General features: G+C 44.5%; 2 protein-coding genes across 3 annotated transcripts in view; both read left to right on the top strand.

Annotated features, from left to right (window-relative positions):
• Positions 1 to 5465, top strand: part of LOC127419554 (7SK snRNA methylphosphate capping enzyme-like) — a 7604-nt gene extending 2139 nt beyond the window's left edge. Inside the window, exons 2-5 of the mRNA XM_051661055.1 lie at positions 1 to 274; positions 3244 to 3462; positions 3578 to 3701; positions 4796 to 5465. The exon at positions 1 to 274 is cut by the window's left edge and continues 1400 nt beyond it. Coding sequence (XP_051517015.1) covers positions 1 to 274; positions 3244 to 3462; positions 3578 to 3701; positions 4796 to 4851 — 673 coding nt within the window. The 3' untranslated portion in view covers positions 4852 to 5465. The remainder of the gene's footprint in view (positions 275 to 3243; positions 3463 to 3577; positions 3702 to 4795) is intronic.
• Positions 5466 to 11680: 6215 nt separating this feature from the next.
• LOC127419553 (disks large homolog 4-like) overlaps positions 11681 to 20959 on the top strand; it is a 43787-nt gene continuing 34508 nt past the window's right edge. For both annotated transcript variants that reach the window (XM_051661053.1, XM_051661051.1), the window contains exons 1-3: positions 11681 to 11750; positions 17364 to 17525; positions 19942 to 19992. In XM_051661053.1, coding sequence (XP_051517013.1) covers positions 11721 to 11750; positions 17364 to 17525; positions 19942 to 19992 — 243 coding nt within the window. In that variant the 5' untranslated portion in view covers positions 11681 to 11720. The remainder of the gene's footprint in view (positions 11751 to 17363; positions 17526 to 19941; positions 19993 to 20959) is intronic.

The raw sequence follows: 20959 nt of genomic DNA, 5'->3' as shown, positions 1-20959 counted from the left end.
CTTCCTGTCAGAGTTGTGTGGACAGCAGAGTGATGGAACACAGCCTGGTGAAAGCGCACGACAAACAGAGGATGCAGCAGTGGCGGGTGAAGGGTCAGAGGTCAGGGGCAGGGGTGAGCTGGGGTTAACACCTCTGATGCATCTGCAGTTGGAGTGGGTTCAAGGTTTGTCCAGGTTTCCTCTCTCGTTCACTCGCTGCAGGGGACCCATCGCAACACCTCCCATAATGCCTCACGTCCCCGGACTGTTCCCCTCCAACGTGTCCTTTCTGAAGGTAACATCTGTGTGTGTCTGTGTTCATGTCAGATTTCAGTATTCTGAGTCAGTTTAAAATACATCGATAGTTCGTTATATAAAACGCTCTCCCTTGCAGGATGTTCATAGGCAAGAGAACTGATTCCTTGTCAAATTTAAAAGATATCTTTTCAGGGTCTGGGTATCTCAGTGAGTAAAGATGCTGACTACCACACCTGGAGTCTTGAGTTTGAATCCAGGGCGTGCTGAGTGACTCCAGCCAGGTCTCCTTAGCAACCAAATTAGCCCGGTTGCTAGGGAGGGTAGAGTCACATGGGGAAACCTCCTCGTGGTCGCTATAATGTGGTTCTCACTCTCAGTGGGGTGTGTGGTGAGTTGTGTGTGGATGCCGTGGAGAATAGCGTGAAGCCACCACGCGTGCTACGTCTCCGCGGTAACGCGCTCGAGATCCGCCACCCGGATTGAGGTGAGTCACTACGCCACCACGAGGACTTAGAGCATATTGGGAATTGGGCATTCCAAATTGGGGAGAAATAATAAAAAATATCTTTTCGTTTGAAAATGCATATTTTTCTCTACGTTTTGGCCTTCCGTCCACACTGAGACGGCATTTTTGACAGCGACAACAGAGCTTTTCGAAAATGCTCTCCCAATTGGATACATTTGAAAACACTGTCTTCACATTGGAAAACGATGATGTGTTTTTTGTCACGTGACACCGTCATGTCATTCATTCAACCCAAAACGATAAAATTGGCGGTTCATGTAGTAGCGGCGTGGTTGTGCCTGATATCCACTTTGATAGAGCTGTTAAAGATTAATGTTACTTTGTACAATCTTCACGTTGCATTCCTTCAATGGCGATGGGAAGTTTACTCCAAATTGGTGTGCGGTAGGATAATTGCGTTTCAGACCGTGATCTTTCGCATGCGCACTAAGGGGACTCGAGCATTTTCATACGTTTCAGTGTGGATGAGCAACTTTTCGAAAACATTTGAAAACGGCAGTGTGGACGGAGAGCGATTTGAAAACGATTTTTTAAATGTATCCGGATTAATGTGGAAGTAGCATTCGTTTTACTGTTATCAGCATTTCAAAAGCTACAATGGGCAGACGTGCAGTCCACCAATAACGTAAGAGCGACAGCTGTAGGAACGCCTACTAGCGACTTCACAGTATAGAGGATAGCGACACCAAGCGACAGTGTGGACGGGGCTTTAGAGAGTGAATGTCTTTGTCTTGGATAATAATATCTAAACATCCTTACAAGAAGGGCGGTAGGCCTGTTGCGATTATTAAATAACCGTCTGATCGCGGTTATTTGATCTAACCGTGATTGTTGGGCATTCTATTTCCAGTCACATTTTAATGCTCAAATAAGGGAATTTTAAGCGAATATACTGTATAAATGCCACGAACGGTGCGGGTCCGAGCGTCACTGAGCCGCACTGCGGACGTCAACCAGCTCCAGTCCGGAAGAGCGTGCTTTTCAAGTGCTCTGATGCGCTCCGGTTTCACTTTAAACGATCATACACGCTGTGTTAATGACACGCAGTGATGGAGGAGGAAACGCACGTTTACTCTATTTCTGTGGAGAGATGAAATAATAAAATCTCAAAGGTTTTGCTACATGACAAATAAGGGCTCGTGGCTTTAATCAGAGCATTAAAATAATGCGTGAAAGTGAAGAAATATTTAACTATTGCGTAACATAAAATATATAAATATAGTAAAATACATATAAAAATATTTAAATTTTATGAAATATGTCATGTAAAATATGAGTTCAAAAAACACAGTGTAAATGTAAAGTTGACCAAAAAGAGAGACAATAACAATATATCCATATTTTATTATTTGATTTCTATATTTAATGTTAAATGTGTAAAAATGACTAATTAAGGTGTATGAAGCACACATTAAGAAATATGACAATTATATGACAATCATCATAATCACAATTATATTTTTGTGTGTGTGTGTGTGTGTGTGTGTGTGAGTGTCTATGTGCGTGTGTCTATGTGCGTGTGTGTGTGTGTGTGTGTGTGTGAGTGTCTATGTGCGTGTGTGTGTGTGAGAGTGTATGTGCGTGTGTGTGTGTGTGAGTGTCTATGTGCGTGTGTGTGTGTGTGAGTGTCTATGTGCGTGTGTGTGTGTGTGAGTGTCTGTGCGTGTGTGAGTGTCTGTGCGTGTGTGAGTGTCTGTGCGTGTGTGAGTGTCTGTGCGTGTGTGTGAGTGTCTTATGTGCGTGTGTGTGTGTGTGTCTGTGCGTGTGCGTGTGTGTGTGTCTGTGTGAGTGTGTGTGTGTCTGTGTGCGTGTGTGTGTGTCTATGTGCGTGTGTGTGTGCGTGTCTGTCTGTGCGTGCGTGTGTGTGTGTGTGAGTGTGTGTGTGTGAGTGAGTGTGTGTGTGTGTGTGTGTGTCTATGTGCGTGTGTGTGTCTATGTGCGTGTGTGTGTATGTCTATGTGCGTGTGCGTGTGTGTGAGTGTCTGTGCGTGTGTGTGTGTGAATGTGTGAGTGTGTGTGTGAGTGTGAGTTAGTGTGTCTATGTGTGTGTGAGTGTGTGTGTGTGTGTGTGTGAGTGTCTGTGCATGTGTGTGTGTGTGTGAGTGTCTATGTGTGTGTGAGTGTGTGTGTGTGTGAGTGTGTGTGTGTGTGTGAGTGTGTCTATGTGCGTGTGTGTGTGTGTGTGTGTGTGTGTCTGTGCATGTGTGTGTGTGTGAGTGTCTATGTGCGTGTGTGTGTGTGAATGTGTGTGTGAGTGTGTGTGTATCAGTGTGAGTTAGTGTGTCTGTGTGAGTGTGTGTGAGTGTGTGTGTGTGTGTGTGTGTGTGTGAGTGTGTGTTTAGGGGTAGGATTAGGGTTAGGGGATAGAATCTATAGTTTGTACAGAATAAAAGTCATTATGTCTATGGAGAGTCCTCACAAGTATAGCAAAACCAACATGAGTGTGTGTGTGTGTGTGTGTGTGTGTGTATTTTGTACAGGGTAACTATGTGCCGGACAGTGATGCGGCTGTGATGTCACAGTGTGAGGAGTATGATGTCATCATGTGTTTGAGTTTGACTAAGTGGGTTCATTTGAACTTTGGTGACGCTGGAGTTCAGAGACTGTTTCAGAGGATATACAGACACCTGTTACCTGGAGGAGTGCTCATACTGGAACCACAACCCTGGAGCTCATACGCCCGCCGCAAGAGACTCACGGTAACACGCGTCAGCATTAAATTCTGTGATGTGTATTTGGATTTGTGTATCTTGGGCACCCTGCTTTGATTTGTAGATGGTTGTAGTTATGTAATGTGTGTTTGATTGTGTTCAGGAGGTGACGCACAGGAACTACAACAGTATTCGACTGAAGCCGGATCAGTTCAGCTCTTTCCTGACGGCTGATGTAGGTTTCAGCAGCTACGAGCTCATCGCAACACCGCGCAGCTGTCCTACAGGTACAACACACCTGTCTATCTGTCTCCGATGCACAATCAGGCCGTTTACATCCTCCAGTATGACTAGATCACTCAGTTCATGATCAGTGAAGCTGTCCACAATGGAAACGCTACAATGCGACACATCCCGTTAATATTCCTGTTTTATTTAAAAATGGTTTATTTTAAAATGTCACTTAAGCGTTATATATTTCAATAATTAATGACCACTGCATCAAAGCCAACCCGTGATGGCATAAAGAAACTGCATTAAACCACTTTGGGACCGCAGGATATGGAGGAAATATTTGACTAAAGGGATAGTTCACCCAAAAATGAAAATTCTCTCATCATTTACTCACGCTCATGATATCCCAGATGTGTATGACTTTCTTTCTTCTGCAGAACACAAATGAAGATTTTTAGAAGAATATTTCAGCTCTGTAGGTTCATACAATGCAAGTGAATGGTGACCAGAACTTTGAAGCTCCAAAAAGCATATAAAGGCAGCATAAAAGTAATTCATAAGACTCCAGTGGTTTAATCCATGTCTTCTGAAGTGATATGATAGGTGTGGGTGAGAAACAGATCAATATTTAAATCCTTTTTTACTATAAATCTCCACTTTCACTTTCACATCTGAAAGTGAAAGTATCGGATGCATTTGAATGGGAGTGAATGTTGAGCGAAGTGTAGTGTGACCGCCCCTTATGTAACGCAATAATCCTATGATGACGTCTCTGAAGTGCTGCGGAATGTCAGAACACCCACCGCCCAAATATACTGAATTTTTGGGAAAAAAAGGAAAGTCTTTCCCAGAGATTACAAACATGGTAGTTTTCAGTTACTTTTATAACAGAATTCAAACAATAAATGTTGTTATGATGCTCTTTAATGCTGTGTGAGACAGATCGATCTGTCTCTGACAGTTTCATTCGATATCTTGGTTAAAAATAATAAAATAAGGAGGCGGTGATGCGGTCCACAGATGAGGGTCGGGACACATAACGACAAGAGCATGAGCTGTATAAAAGCACCTCTCTTTAGATTTGAAAAACAAATGTGCTGAGAGAACAGGATGTTGAAATTCTTTTTGTTTGTTTTTTTTTCTTCAGGATTTCAGAGGCCCATTTATCTGTTCCATAAAGGCCCTGCCTCCAACAGGAAATGACTTTCAGACGCAGGAAGAGGAAGTGAATGCGTGTGTGGACCTCTAGTGGCCGAGCAGCTGAACTGATGTTCACAGTGTTCTCGTGTTGAGGTTTGTTTGCTCCGGATGTCACGTTTGCTCTGTTTTAACTGTTTGGTGCAGCTGATCTTTGGGTTCATATGTGGTCATGTGTGAACGTCACCTGCATCTACAACGTTAAAAACACTCCAGAAATGTTCTGAAATAAAAGGAGTTTCTGTTCAGTGGAACTTCGGTGTTTGTACATTTACACTGGCAATCCCATACTGGACACGAGGCCCCTCCCACCATCATTAACATATGAGGCCCCACCCCCTCATCATGACTGGGGGCGTGGTCTTTGCATCAGTGTGTACTGTGTCAAGTCGATCCCACTTGGACTCGCGCTGGAGAGAGACACCGTGGACTCGGACTTTACTCTGCGGGAGCGTCTGGATTGTGACATCATGATGACATCACATTTGTTTGTGACGCTCAGACGGCACTGAAACTCTCTTGTTTATTAATTGACTGATGAAAGAACTGCACAAACTTAAATACGTTTAATGAGTGAAATTACACAGTTTTTGTTACACAATAAACACACCTGACATGAACAGTGTTGCACTGGTGTGTGTGTCTGTATGTGTGTGTGTTTGTGTGTGTGTGTGTGAGAGAGTGTGTGTGTTTGTGTGTGTGTGTGTGTATGTGTGTGAGTGTGTGTGTTTGTTTGCGTGTGTGTGTGTGTGTATGTTTGTGTTTGTATGTGTGTGTGTATGTGTTTGTATGTGTGTGTATGTGTTTGTAAAGTTGTGCTCAAAAGTTTGCATACCCTTGGAGAATTGGTAATATATGTACCATTTTTAAAGAAAACATGAGTGAGCAGGCAAAACACATTTCTTTTATTTCTTATGGGATTCATATTCAACTGTAGGTTATAACAGAATGATACAATCATAAAACAAAACATGGCAACAAAGAAAAAAATGAAATGACCCCTGTTCAAAAGTCTGCATACCCTTAGTTCTTAATACTGTGTATTGCCCCCTTTAGCATCAATGACAGCGTGCAGTCTTTTGTAATAGTTGTCTATGAGGCCCCAAATTCTTGCAGGTGGTATAGCTGCCCATTCGTCTTGGCAAAATGCCTCCAGGTCATGCAAAGTCTTTGGTCGTCTTGCATGAACCGCACGTTTGAGATCTCCCCAGAGTGGCTCGATGATATTAAGGTCAGGAGACTGTGATGGCCACTCCAGAACCTTCACCTTTTTCTGCTGTAACCACTGGAGGGTCAACTTGGCCTTGTGCTTAGGGTCATTGTCATGCTGGAAAGTCCAAGAGCGTCCCATGCGCAGCTTTCATGCAGAAGAATGCAAATTGTCTGCCAGTATTTTCTGATAACATGCTGCATTCATCTTGCCATCAATTTTCACAAGATTCCCCGTGCCTTTAGAGCTCACACACCCCCAAAACATCAGTGAGCCACCACCATGCTTCACAGTGGGGATGGTATTCTTTTCACTATAGGCCTTGTTGACCCCTCTCCAAACATAGCGCTTATGGTTGTGACCATAAAGCTCTATTTTGGTCTTGTCACTCCAAATTACAGTGTGTCAGAAGCTGTGAGGTGTGTCAAGGTGTTGTCGGGCATATTGTAACCGGGCTTTTTTGTGGCATTGGCGCAGTAAAGGCTTCTTTCTGGCAACTCGACCATGCAGCTCATTTTTGTTCAAGTATCGTCGTATTGTGCTCCTTGAAACAACCACACCATCTTTTTCCAGAGCAGCCTGTATTTCTCCTGAGGTTACCTGTGGGTTTTTCTTTGTATCCTGAACAATTCTTCTGGCAGTTGTGGCTGAAATCTTTCTTGGTCTACCTGACCTTGGCTTGGTATCAAGAGATCCCTGAATTTTCCACTTCTTAATAAGTGATTGAACAGTACTGACTGGCATTTTCAAGGCTTTGGATATCTTTTTATATCCTTTTCCATCTTTATAAAGTTCCATTACCTTGTTACGCAGGTCTTTTGACAGTTCTTTTCTGCTCCCCATGGCTCAGTATCTAGCCTGCTCAGTGCATCCACGTGAGAGCTAACAAACTCATTGACTATTTATACACAGACACTAATTGCAATTTAAAAAGCCGCAGGTGTGGGAAATTAACCTTTAATTGCCATTTAAACCTGTGTGTGTCACCTTGTGTGTCTGTAACAAGGCCAAACATTCAAGGGTGTGTAAACTTTTGATCAGGGCCATTTGGGTGATTTCTGTTATCATTATGATTTAAAAAGGAGCCAAACAACTATGTGATGATAAATGGCTTCATTTGAAAATGACCATGAAATAGGGTGAGATGTCGACAGGGTTCAAGCCAGCTTAACAACCCAACAGCAGGTGGAAGTGATGGAATAAGGACTCCACCCTCATTGAATTGTTTCAGGTACTTCCATCCGGCAGATGATATAAGGTGCCTCTAGTGAAAAAGGCTAAATATAAGAAGACTTTTATCCCTACTGCAATTTAAATTTTAAATAGGATCTTAAGATAAATGTAATGTAACAGGTCTCCTACAACAGTTGTGTTTTTTTTTTTAAATTTATATTATTTTTGTTTGTATTGTTTGTTGTATTGTTTGTTTGAGCCTCTGTCTAAAGACAATTTTTCTACCCCCCCCCCCCATGGGGATGGACAATAAAGTTTTTTGAATTTGAATTGAATTTGAAGAGAGGGCAGGTTTAAAAATTCAAATTTTGCTGACAGCTTGCGAAGTCCTAATCCACAACTACAGTGCATTGTATCCCGCACACTGGCAACAGCAGCCTGTGTTATTCCCTGTGGCAAGGAGGAGGGCGGGGCCGGGCCGTGATGATGCACGTCCGGCACCTAATCAGGCTAGTCAAGCCGACGAGAGGGATAAAGGCGGCCAGAGGCGGCAGTTTGGCAAAGAGAGCGCTACAGGCAGCTGCCCTGTATGCGTTTGTGTTGTATGTCTTTTGCTTTAAGTTAATCATTAAATTATTATTTATATTGTTAAGCCAGTTCTTGCCGCCTCCTTTCCCTTTTACCCTGTGTTCCCAGACACGCCCCCATCACCACAAATCCCCACTGCCCGACTCAGGCCAGGGCAACATCCAGCCTGCGCAGACTTTATCTTTAGAATAGCCTGTTGGCACGACTCCGTCCAATAGACCGGATCGGGGGTCCCCTTTCTAGTAAGATCAGTCACCAGCGGGCTGGTGACGTCAGAGTAACTAGGCACAAACCTTCGGTAGTAGCCAGCCCCAGAAACTGACTCGCATCCTTTTTGGTCTTGGGTTTTGTCAGCCTGGGGATGCACCTGCCCTTGGCCCAAGTGGAACCCCAGATACCGAATTTCCACCCACCCAACTGCACACTTCTTCATGTTGGCCGTGAGCCCCTCCCGTTGCAGCGAGCTCAGGACAGCTCTCATATGTTGCATATGCTGCTGCCAGTCATTACTATAGATAATAATGTCATCTAAATATGCAGCGGCATATGCTGTATGGGGTCTGATGATTTTGTCCATGAGATGCTGAAAAGTGGCTGGGGCCCCAAACAAACTGAACGGAAGGGTCATGAATTGGTGTAAGCCGAACAGTGTGGAAAAAGCAATTTTTTCTCGGGAGATTGGAATTAAATGGATCTGCCAATAACCCTTTGTTAAGTCCAGTGTCGAATAAAATTGAGCTGCGCCCAACCGATCGAGCAGTTCGTCAATCTGAGGCATTGGATACGTGTCAAATTTGGACACGCGTTCACTTTGCGATAGTCTACACAGAACCGAACCGACGCGTCGCTCTTAGGCACCAGAACCACTGGGCTGGCCCAATCACTGTGCGACTCTTCTATTACGCCCATATCAAGCATAGCCTCTAATTCTTCCTTAAGAACCTTTTTTTTGTGTTCAGGAAGGCGATGGGGCGGCTATGAATCGCCACCCCCGGGGTGGTCTCGATATGGTGTTCTATAAGGTTCGTGTGACCAGGGAGAGGCAAGAACATGTCCACAAATTCCGTTTGCAACTTGGCCATGTCTGTGTGCTGCAACAGTAAGAGGTGGTCTCCACAAGGGACCGAGATGAATGAATTTGGTTTGAGAGTCACTTCTGGCCTGAGCTCCACCCTCTCGGGGACTACCGTTGCTAGGGCCACAGGGACCGCCTCCCTCCATGATTTTAGGTGGTTGAGATGGTAAACTTGAAGTGCCCCACCCCTATTCGTTCGCTTAACCTCAATCGAGATCTCCGACTCGCCGTGTGACCTCAAAGGGCCCTTGCCACTTGGCGAGTAATTTAGAGCTTGAGGTGGGCAGTAATACAAGCACTTTATCTCCCAGTGCGAATTCCCATAGCTGAATGCCCCTGTCATAGAGCTGGCTTTGACGTTCCTGAGCTTGGAGCAAATTCTCCTGTGTTAATCGACCCAAGGTGTGGAATTTTGCTCTAAGATCAAGAACGTACTGAATTTCATTTTTACTGTTTGAAGGCCCCTCCTCCCAAGCTTCCAGTATGACGTCAAGCACGCCATGCGGCCGATGCCCATACAGTAGCTCGAATGGGACCTGTCGCACTGCAAATAACAGGGGATCGAGCCACTTATCCCAATTTCTAGCATCCTCGTGTATGAACTTACGAATCATGTTTTTTAAGGTTTTATTAAATTGTTCCACCAACCCATCTGTTTGTGGGTGGTAAACACTGGTGCTAATTGATTTAATACATAACAATTCGGGTGGTTCGTGTAGTGTTCGTGACATAAAGGTAGTGCCTTGATCAGTGAGGATTTCTTTTGGAATCCCCACTCGGGAGATTATTCTGAAGAGTGCCACCACAACACTACATGCTGAGATGTTGCGCATGGGCACTGCTTCCGGATATTGCGTTGCATATTCCACCAGAACTAATACAAATCAATGCCCGTGTGTGGTCCATGCCAATTCTTTCGAAGGGGACCTCGATTAACAGTAGAGTGCGCAATAGCGATTTTGGGGTGGCCGGTGGATTCACCAACTGACATTCACGGCACGCCGCGCACCACTTGTGAACATCCCCATGAATGCCCGGCCAAAAAAAACGGGCCATTATTCGGTTGAGTGTTTTCTTGTGCCCTAAATGGCCAGCCATTGGATTATGGTGAGCCGCCTGGAAGAGGGTTTCCTGACGGCTCTTCGGTACTAACAATTGGGTTGTATTTTCTTTCGTTTGAGTGCCCTGCGTCACGCGATACAACCTATCTTTGATAATAGAAAAATATGGGTATGTGATTGCGACGTCAGGCCAGAGTTGTTGACTATCGATTACTCTCACTTGGTCAAACATGTGCTTGAGAGACTCATCAAGTGACTGCTCTAGAGGGAAATCCTCCTCAGGGAATCCCTTGAGGACAGGAACTCTCTCCCCTGCGTCATCATGGCACGGAGCAGACGTAGATGGCCCTGGCACTGCCTCTCCAGCCATAGCATCGCACGTACCACACAGAGACGACATTCTACAGGACCCATCCACACATAATTCCCTTAATAGATTCTTAAAACCAGGCCAATTCGTTCCCAAAATCAGTGGATGGGTGAGGCGGGAATTAACCGTGGCCTCTACTCTATACTTTTTTCCCCTGAATAGTATCTCAATGGTAACCACTGGATACCTGTGAATATCCCCGTGCACACACCACACCCTTACCCATTTATCCATGCCCATTGCCCCATCTTACACCAAGCATTGGTGAATGGAGGTTTGAGAACAGCCTGAATCCACCAATGCGTGGTATGTATCCCCTTTTAGACTTACTGGTACACGATACGCCCCTGCCCAATCAGGGGGTGGCCTGCAGAGTGTCAGGGATCCGGACCAGTGTTGCCACCTCCATCGCCGAGCACTGATCCTGGAAGGGGTTTTGGTGGGTTTCCTCCCCACCTCCGGGGAGCCAGAACAGAAGGGGAAGGGCGACGGGGGGGCGGTTTGAGATGCAGGAGAGAGAGAGAAGAGAGAGAAAAGAGGCTGCTTCGCTGCCTCCCGGAAACGCCGCCATGTAGTCCTCTGCCAGCTGGACGGCCTCTTCCAGCGACGCCGGGCGGTGGCACTAGACCCACTCGGCCATACCACGAGGAAGCTGGGTGATGAACAGCTCCAGTACCACCAGGTCGACGATGTCCACAGTGCCGCGGGTCCCCTCTGCCAGCAACCACCCGCAGACAGACACACGACAATGCCCCCATCATCACAGTAAAAATATATGTCTGCCATCAGAATGGTGCAGACAAACATTTTTTTCTTGACAATAACTTGCACTGAACATGAACTAAGGCGGTTTTGATTTTATGTTGACTTTAACCCTCAGAGACCCAATCACTGACAAAATTGATGGTGTATTTTCTTTTTTCCATCTTGAAAGTGTTTTTATGAAGCATGTAATTTTTTCCCACCAAAACTGTTGTTGTGATACAGAGTGTTGGGTAAATTCAATTATTTGAAACAAATGTTGCAATGTTGTGACACTGGGTCTCTGAGGGTTGAATGAGTGTTTGAACTTTGACCCATGTCGTCACCGAGCCGCTGCTCCCACATGCTAACACCCTCTTTCAGTCTCCATGGCAACTGCTCTACAGTTACCAGAGCAACAGCTGTTTGTTGCCATGGCAACAGTCACTCAGCATCATTTCCTTGATGTTTCACCAGCGTGTGCGGTTCCCCCCCCACCCGTCTGTCTCTCGCCACTCGTGCTGCTCTCCGCCCGTCTCTCTCTCTGTGAATGTGCTGTGAGACGGGTGAGTGAGAGCTAGAGGAGGGACGACAGGCAGAGGGAGAGACAGGGGCGGGTGGGGGGGTACAGCGGTTCCATCGCCCCTCTGTCCTGACATGGACTGCCTGTGTATAGTGACCACGAAGGTAAGACCACCGCTGCAGTGTGTGTGTGTGTGTGTGTGAATACTGCAACGTTTTCTCATGCGTCCGTGTGCAGCGCTCCAGCTTGCTTTTCATTTATACAGCTCTATGTGTGTGCGTGCGTGTGTGTGAGATGGAGGAATATTGCTGGTGCTCTTTCACCTGTAGGAAAGATTGTTGTCAGCTCACAGAAACTTGTGTGTATGTGTTGGCGTGTTCAGTAGGTGCATGTTGATGACGTGCTGTGTATGTGTTAGTTACTGGTGCACTAATTACACAAACACACACCCACACGTTTGTTTACATATCTTACTGGGAGTTCCCATTCATATGTTTTCTTATTAGTAGGAATGAGATTTATTTGGAATGTTGCCTTTCTGTTTCTGATTCCAGTGTGTTAGGCCACGTCCACACTCATCTGTTTTTGTTTGAAAACTCCCTTTCAGTTTCATCGTTTTCCAAAGTAGTGTTTGAAAACGCATTACATTTTCTATGTTTACGCCTCTCATCCAGACTAGAATGGTGTTTTTCTACACTTAATAATACTTCAGGTGCAGTGGTGGGTGACCTGTAAGACGTTTTGGAGAGACATATGACAAGACATGCCGTTAGACACAAAGACGCACATTTGAAGAAACACACTTATATTTTGAAGAACAGACGAAAGAAAAGCTGTTGATGTGCATGCATTGAGTTCTCACTCTTCTGTCTGAAAACTGTTCGCAAGAATAGTGTCGTCTATGAGAACTCTGCAAACAATCTCAAACCATCTCAGGAGTTGCTCTGAGTTTAGTTCGCTTTATTTACACGGACCAGTTCGTGTTTTACATGCATTGTGAACGCAGCTCTGCAGGTTCTTTTTATTTTGACATTGCTAAATTTCAAATATTTGTGGCTGTATATGTTACCATACATAGTAAATGACATGCAACGACATTAGATTAATTGTCATTCATTATAATTATAATTCTGTACAGCCTCAGAAATAGTTATTGAACAAGACGTTTCTCTTCTGTGCTTGTGTACTCTTTAGCGAGAGTGTGAGTGTGTGTGAGAGTGTATGTGTGTGAAGGTGTGTGTGAATGTGAGTGTGTGAGAGTGTGTGTGTGTGTGCGCGAGTGTGTGTGAGTGAGCGAGTGTGTGTGTCTGTGAGTGTGTGCGCGCGAGTGTGAATGAGTGTGAATGTGTGCGAGTGTGCCATTGTGTGTGTGTGTCTGTGTGTGAGTGAGTGTGTGTGTGTGTGCGTGCGAGTGAGTGTGTGTGTGTCTGTGAGTGAGTGAGTGAGTGAGTGTGTGTGTGTGTGTGTGTGTGTGAGTGAGTGTGTGTATGAGTGTGTGAATGTGTGCGAGTGTGCCATTGTGTGTGTGTCTGTGAGTGAGTGAGTGAGTGTGTGTGTGTGTGTGTGTGTGCGTGTGAGTGAGTGTGTGTATGAGTGTGTGAATGTGTGTCTGTGTGAGTGAGTGTGCGTGTGTGTGAGAGCGTGTCTGTGACTGTGTGAGGGAGTGTGCATTTGCGAGTGTGTGTTTGCGTGCGAGTGTGTGTGTGAGTGAGTGTGTGAGTGAGTGTGTGAGTGTGTGTGTGAGTGTGTGTGCGAGTGTGAGTGTGCGAGTGTGTGTGCGAGTGTGTGTGCGAGTGTGTGTGTGAGTGAGTGTGTGAGTGAGTGTGTGAGTGAGTGAGTGAGTGAGTGAGTGAGTGTGTGTGTGTGTGTGTGTAATCAAAGTGGCTGGTAAGATTGGGCATTCACCAGCCACTGTGGCTGGTGGGCAGAAAAGTATATTTCATACCCCCTGGTGTAAACGTAATGAAATTAAAGGAATAATCCGGGCTTAATAAAAATATTGATTATCACAAAACTTAATTTCGACTCGTCCCTCCTTTTCTTTAAATGTGTGTTCCAGTGAGACACTTACAATGGAAGTCAATGGGGTCAATTTTTGGTGCTTATAATTTTATATTAATTCATCTGTTAAAACTAATGTATTATTTGAACTGTTTTGTCATTTTTATGGTCGTTTTAGGGTTTACAGCGTTATCTCGTCATGGTAACGAAGTTCCACAGATGTGGTTAGTAAGTGATGTTATCACAGTAAAATCATGTTAACACACATATTGTTTATGTCTTGTGTCTATTCTTTTGAAACAGTGAGTATTTTAATGTTTACAGATTATTGACCCCATTGACTTCCATTGTAAGTGTCTCACTGGAACACACATTTAAAGGAGGAACGAGTCCAAATTAATTTTTGTGGTAATCCACATTGACACAAATGATGTCGATTGAACTGAACTTGTATTACTGAACGCAGAATATTCCTTTAAATACATTTTCAAATGGCAATGTATTAATGTGGACATGGCCTCATCTACACTTATCTGTTTTTGTTTAAAAACAAATGTTCATAATGTCATTGTTTTCCAAAGTATGCGGTAATGGAGGCGAAGTCTACGCTTATTTGAAAACACATTTGTTTTGTCACGTTTACGGCTCTCATCCACATTAGAACAGAATCTTTAGAGACTTTCGATACGCTCTCCATCACAGCAGACTAAAGTTATAGACTATAGATTATAGTTCTCAAACAAAAACAGATTAGTGTGGACGTATTTAACATCCTTATTAGCATTATTTAGAGGCCCAGTCTTCCTCTCCATTTAACACAGACTGCAATCTCACGAGTAAAACATTTCTTGAGTCGTCACGCTGTAGATTCAGTAGCATTGCAGCGCTAACGGCATGTATCACATGTGCTGCAGATGTAGTCTGGATTATTGCTGGAACACGTGATCATGAACTCTTCTGCGTTCTGTTCCGTCGTCTTCAGTCGTCTTCAGTCAGCAGTATATCAGCGTCATCATGGCAGAGCTGACAGCAGGTGGCGCTGTATTCTCACACTGTGTTTGGATCAAACTTGTATTTCTGAAGTGACTTTTTCAGCTGATCTTTGTAGATCTTCTTCTGATCCCCACCAGTATCTTCATTAGTAAACACACCTGAGACCTGAGTGAATATGGCCTCCACAGTTTGGCAGGTGCTCTTAGCAGTCTCATGCTGGGATACCTGGTCACATCATCCTTGAATACACTGCGGGCACTCTATGTGATATTGCTCTAGATAAGACTAGAAGTGTAAGTTTCCCAGACTTCACAGCCTTTGAAAAGTTTCCTCTTTCTGCTTTGATGTTACACTGACATACATAAGCTTGTGTGTTTGTATGAGAATCTTTCATCACAGTTCATATGTGGATAGTTTAGCATTAGCATTAGCATACGCATAGTGTGTGTTCCTGTTACACACATTCATAACTTGGAAGATCTACATTTGTTTCTCTTTCATCTTCATTTTTGTGTTACTGGTGATGTCAGTTGCTAAGCAACCATGCTATTGGAGCCTGATAGTTTCCATGACGACCAGAGGAGCATCGTTCACTGAATGAGAGAGAGAAAGAGAGAGAGAGAAAGCAAGCGTGGGAAAACACTGTCTCTCACTGTCCTGCAACACATACACTCTCTCTCTCACACACACACACACATACACACTCACATACACACATGTTGGTGCAGCTATCATTATGAGGACTCTCCATAGACATAATGATTTTTATTCTGTATAAACTATAGATTCTATCCCCTAACCCTAACCCTACCCCTAAACCTAACCCTCACAAAAAACTTTCTGCATTTTTACATTTTCAATAAAACATCATTTAGTATGTTTTATAAGTGATTTAAATTATGGGGACACTAGAAATGTCCTCATAAACCACATTTATAGCATAATACCCTTGTAATTACCAGTTTATAACCTAAAAAAAAACACACACACACACACACACATACACACATGCACATAGACACTCACACTCATATACACACACACACACATGCACTTAGACACACACACACACACTCATATACACGCACATAGACACTCACTCACACACAGACACACATGCACAGACACACATGCACATAGACACTCACACTCATATACATACACACTCACACACACACAAACACGCACATAGACACTTACTAACACACACACACACACATTCACACACATACACACACACTCACACACACACACACAGACACACACACACTCACAGACACACACACACACACACACATGCACATAGACACTTACACACACACACACACACACACACACATACACACACACTCACACACACACACACACATGCACATAGACACTCACTCACACACAGACACACACACACACACACACTCACAGACACACACACACACACACTCACACACACACACATGCACATAGACACACACACTCATACACACACATACACGCACATACACACATGCACATAGACACACACACTCAACTCATACACACACACACACACACACACTCATACACACATGCACATAGACACACAGACACACTCGCACACACACTCACACACACACATGCATATAGACACACACATACACGCACACTCACACGCACACACATGCACATAGACACTCACTCACACACAGACACACACACACACATGCACATAGACACACACATACACGCACATGCACACTCACACACAGACACACTCACACACACACAGACACACACACAACCACACACACTCACTCACACACACACATACACACTCACACACACATGCACATAGACACACACACAAACACGCACATTGACACACACACACATATGCATGCTAAATGCATTGGCACACTATAAACAATTTGTTTATTTAACCCTCCTATTGTCTTGAAGTGCACCCATCTTTCGTCCTTCGGGTCATTTTTGACCCATATTGAAAACCATTAAAAATGCATAAATTCTTGATTAGTGTACAACGGCACTAAACAAACACCACAGAGAGTCTGGACCTCGATTTGACATCTCATGTGAAGGATCCAAATTTTATTACACTTCTATTTCACAAATTAATCTCTATTGCTGTTTCCAGCAGCCAAAATGTGCCCAACAAATCCGTTCCTTCCCACTAAAGTAAAACAATTTGTTACAGTGTAACAGTGGTTTAGGAAGGTATACACACACATGTGCTATTATATACACACATCTATGTGCATGTGTGTATATAATAGATATTTCATCTAATGTTTTAGGAGAATATTAGATGCAATAGGTCTTTTACTATTGGGGGGCCTTTAGCCCCATCATACCCTATCATATAAAATCATGTTAGTAAACTTATTTATGAACATATACCCTTTTAAAAACTGTAAACACTGTCTCAGTGGCACTAAAAATGGCTGTGTTTGTTCTGAGCGACCCATCTAGCCCGACACAACAACATTAACTCAACCAATGGTGTGAATGGGGGGCGGGACTATCTGTTTGTCCAATAGCAGATGGGGGGCGTTTCCAGAAAGCTGTTTGAAAATGTATGTTTGCAGTTTTGTTTGGTGGCGCAGCAATGACACACTTCAGCTTTAAAGTGTGATTTCAGGCATGGAAAAGTCATGGAAATGAATAACATCTTAGAAAAGTTGTGAATATAAATGTTCATAGTTCAGTCTTTTCATTAGTAAACATGTCGTTTGCTTAGCAGTGCTGTTGTTGTGTCTGAATGAAGGTTCTGTTTGTCATGTTTGCAGAAGTATCGTTATCATGATGAGGAAACTCCACCTGTACAACACAGTCCTGCTCACCTGACCGCACGAAAACCCACAGACATGCAGCACCTCAGTGACGCTGGACACGCCCCCATCGACGGTATCCATGGTTACACGCCCCAGATGCACATATCACCTGCCAAGGTAAGAATACACACGTTTCATATCGGTTCATTCATGTGTCTGATATCTCTTTCAGTGATCGTTCTTTGTGCTCATGCGTTTTGTTTGTTATGATTGGTTCGCAGAGGTTGAGCTGTGTTGTGATTGGTTCATTTTTGTATTTTATTTTTTATTTTATTTTTATCCCCTTTTCTCCCAATGTTGGAATGCCCAATTCCCACTACTTAGTAGGTCCTCGTGGTGGCGCGGTTACTCACCTCAATCTGGGTGGCGGAGGACAAGTCTCAGTTGCCTCCGCTTCTGAGATTGTCAATCCGTGCATCTTATCACGTGACTCGTTGTGCATGACACCGCGGAGACTCACAGCATGTGGAGGCTCATGCTACTCTCCACGATCCACACACAACTTACCACACGCCCCATTGAGAGCGAGAACCACTAATCACGACCACGAGGAGGTTACCCCATGTGACTCTACCCTCCCTAGCAACCGGGCCAATCTGGTTGCTTAGGAGACCTGGCTGGAGTCACTCAGCACGCCCTGGATTCAAACTCACGACTCCAGGTGTGATAGTCAGCGTCAGTACTCGCTGAGATACCCAGACCCGTGATTGGTTAAGTTTTGATCAGAGCTGTAGTTCGATTGGCTGAAGGTGATGATTGAGTGCTCTTCTTAAATCGTAAGGGCTGTTCACGCTACGCTCGGAGCGTGCAAAATTATGTTTTTGTGCATAAGGGCTTCTAGCTTTAATAATTTTGATTATATTCAAAATGTTAAAATACACTGTCTATTCACTTTCCAGCAAAAATTAATAAACAACAGTTTAGTGTCTAATGTCTGTAGTTTTAACCTAATTTCAAAATCTCAAGTCAACATGTTTTTCTTGTGTTGTTGGTGTATTAATAGCATTAGTATGGTTAGTGTAAAGGGGTTATAAGGGAAAGGAGGCGGCGAGAAACGGCTTGAAGGTGTAATTCATAATTTAATAGTGAATTAAAACAAAAAGACCAAACACAAACACATACAGGGCAGCTGCCTGTAGTTCTCTCTCTCTCTTGAACTGCCGTCTCTGGTCACCTTTATCCCTCGCTCGCCTCATCAGGCTGATTTGGGTCCAGGCATGCGTCATTCCGGCCCAGCCACGCCCTCCTCCGCACTACACTCCTCCCTGCGTTGCCTCAGGCCGGGGAGCCCTCGGCATGACGAACATCAACCCCCCCCCGGGGGACATCCCTGCCTTCTTCGACCTGGGAGGAGACACGAGGGGAAAACAACAACAATAACAACAACAACAACAACAAAAAACAGGCGAGGGAAAGGCCAACACAGAGTGAGAGAGAGAAAAGAGAAAGTCACTCACCGGTTCTCTGATGCATCCTCTCAGGCGGATGACAGCTGCTCCTCCCCAGGCGGACCGGAGTCAAACCTCCGACCCCCAGTGGACAGAACGCCCCTCCGCGTTTCTGGTGGCACGTGGGGACACTCCTCCGCCCCTGGCAGCGGCCCAACCACTCCAGGCGGTCGGGGAGTCAATTCCCTCCTCCCCTCGCAGACGGCAGTCTTCCCTTGACCCCTCTGCTTTTCTGCCGGCCGGCAGGGCACTCCTCCGCCCCTGGCAGCGGCTCCATTGCTCCAAGCAGTTGGGGAGTCCAGTCCCTCCTCGCCACGTGGACGGCGGTCAGGGTTCTCCATCCCCCGGCGGATGGCAGTGACGTTCCCCTGGGTGGACGGCAGTTTTGAGGACTACCACGGGCATCCCTCCTCCCTCCCGGGGTTCAGCACCAACATAAATGTGTTATAAGGGATAACTGATAGAAACAGTGTAATAATCATCATTATTATTATTATTATTATTATTATTATACAATATTGAATATCTTTGTGTCCCCAACAATATAAGGCATCTAAGGGGGGCAATCAGCCCTTCAGAAATGAATTTTAGGCCCTGATATAATACATAGTGTTTCATATGGTTTCAGTTGTAATACTAAGGGAAATGGTAGTCAAGTGAGATCATTTCTTTTGTAATTCCTCTGCCAGTTTGCCAGCAAGCAAGTTAGCAGCCTACCATCTTAGTTTTAGGAAAGTGCCAGGTAAAGATGAAGGAAAAGAGGAGATGGGAGTAAGAAGAGTGACTTTTTATAAAAGCATTGCTAAATCAGTCAATGTAATGTAAACTCTTACAGTGGGGTGATGATTCAATGTAAAATCACCATCAGTACAGCAGATGCTAATCGTGTGATTGACACATGACTGATGTCTGTAACTGCAGTGTTGGGAAGTGACACTTTTAATAGTTCAGCTCATCCAGTGACACAAACGTTAGATTGCTGTTTGTGGTCATTCAAAGTGCACAGATTCAGCTTTGTTCTGGTTATTGCCCCTGCTCCTGTGTAACTGCTCCTGCTCTTATGTGTGTGTGTGTGTTTGTTGCAGCCAGTGTTACTCCAGAGTGGCCACGCCCCTTACTACGCCACCTCTACTCTGGTAAGCCCGTTACTGTGGTAATCTGCCAAAGCTTGTTGCTGTTGTATCCACCTTTTTCCTGGGGGTCTTACTTGGAAAACAAATGTGGGTGGGACTTCTGCTGGAAGTTGTTCTACAGCATTCCCTAGCTCCGGCTGCAGTCATTTTAAAACCCTGTTTACAGCTGGTAATAAGACGCGTTTCAGATGATCCAATCGCAAATGGTCAGCGCTAAATATAGCTGAAAACAGGGCGAAATACAGAGGTAGTCAAAGTCCACATTGCATTTGAGGTTTAAAACGGCATCTTGATGCGTCCCAGATGGCAGCAAAGCACCACCTCTCACCTGTCAATCACCTGCCGAACAAATGTTTAAAATTACGTGCGGATTTATCAGGAAATAACCGTCCGATCGGGAAAACTTGAAAAAGCGATTACATACCCAAGTTTGAGAACTTCACAGCTCTTCCTCAGTGTGTCTGTCGGGTTATAACCTGCAGGCTGACATGTGAAGCTGAACTAACACAGGTACTCCACTAAAACACTCGAAATGTTGCGATAGATTAAATCTCAACTGCATCTGGGAGAAACAGCGTGCTGGTTTTGTTCAGGCTTTCTTTGTCTTTATGACTTTTCTGCAGTTTATTATCGTTTAGTAACACACTGATATAGTGATTGATGCATGTCCATACAAAATCATACACGCTCTCCTCAAAATCCCAACACCGAAACGAAAGAATGAACGGACGAACGCTGCAACAACAGCTGTGTTAACTTGACAACGGAATTAATGCCCATACTTCTCGCCAAGCAGCATGGGACGTAGGTGGATAGATCACAACAGTTGGGTTCCGGAAGTAAAAACGCCCAAGAAAGCCCGTGAAATAAGACCAGAAGTGACCGCCTACTTCCATGATGCAAACGAGTCTCCCTGCACTTATATATTTGTGTATATCGGAATATTTCGCAGTAAACATAAACTATATTG

Source organism: Myxocyprinus asiaticus, chromosome 28 (assembly GCF_019703515.2).
Source record: "Myxocyprinus asiaticus isolate MX2 ecotype Aquarium Trade chromosome 28, UBuf_Myxa_2, whole genome shotgun sequence".
Lineage (NCBI taxonomy): Eukaryota > Metazoa > Chordata > Actinopteri > Cypriniformes > Catostomidae > Myxocyprinus > Myxocyprinus asiaticus.
This window is presented reverse-complemented; position numbering and strand designations above follow the sequence as displayed.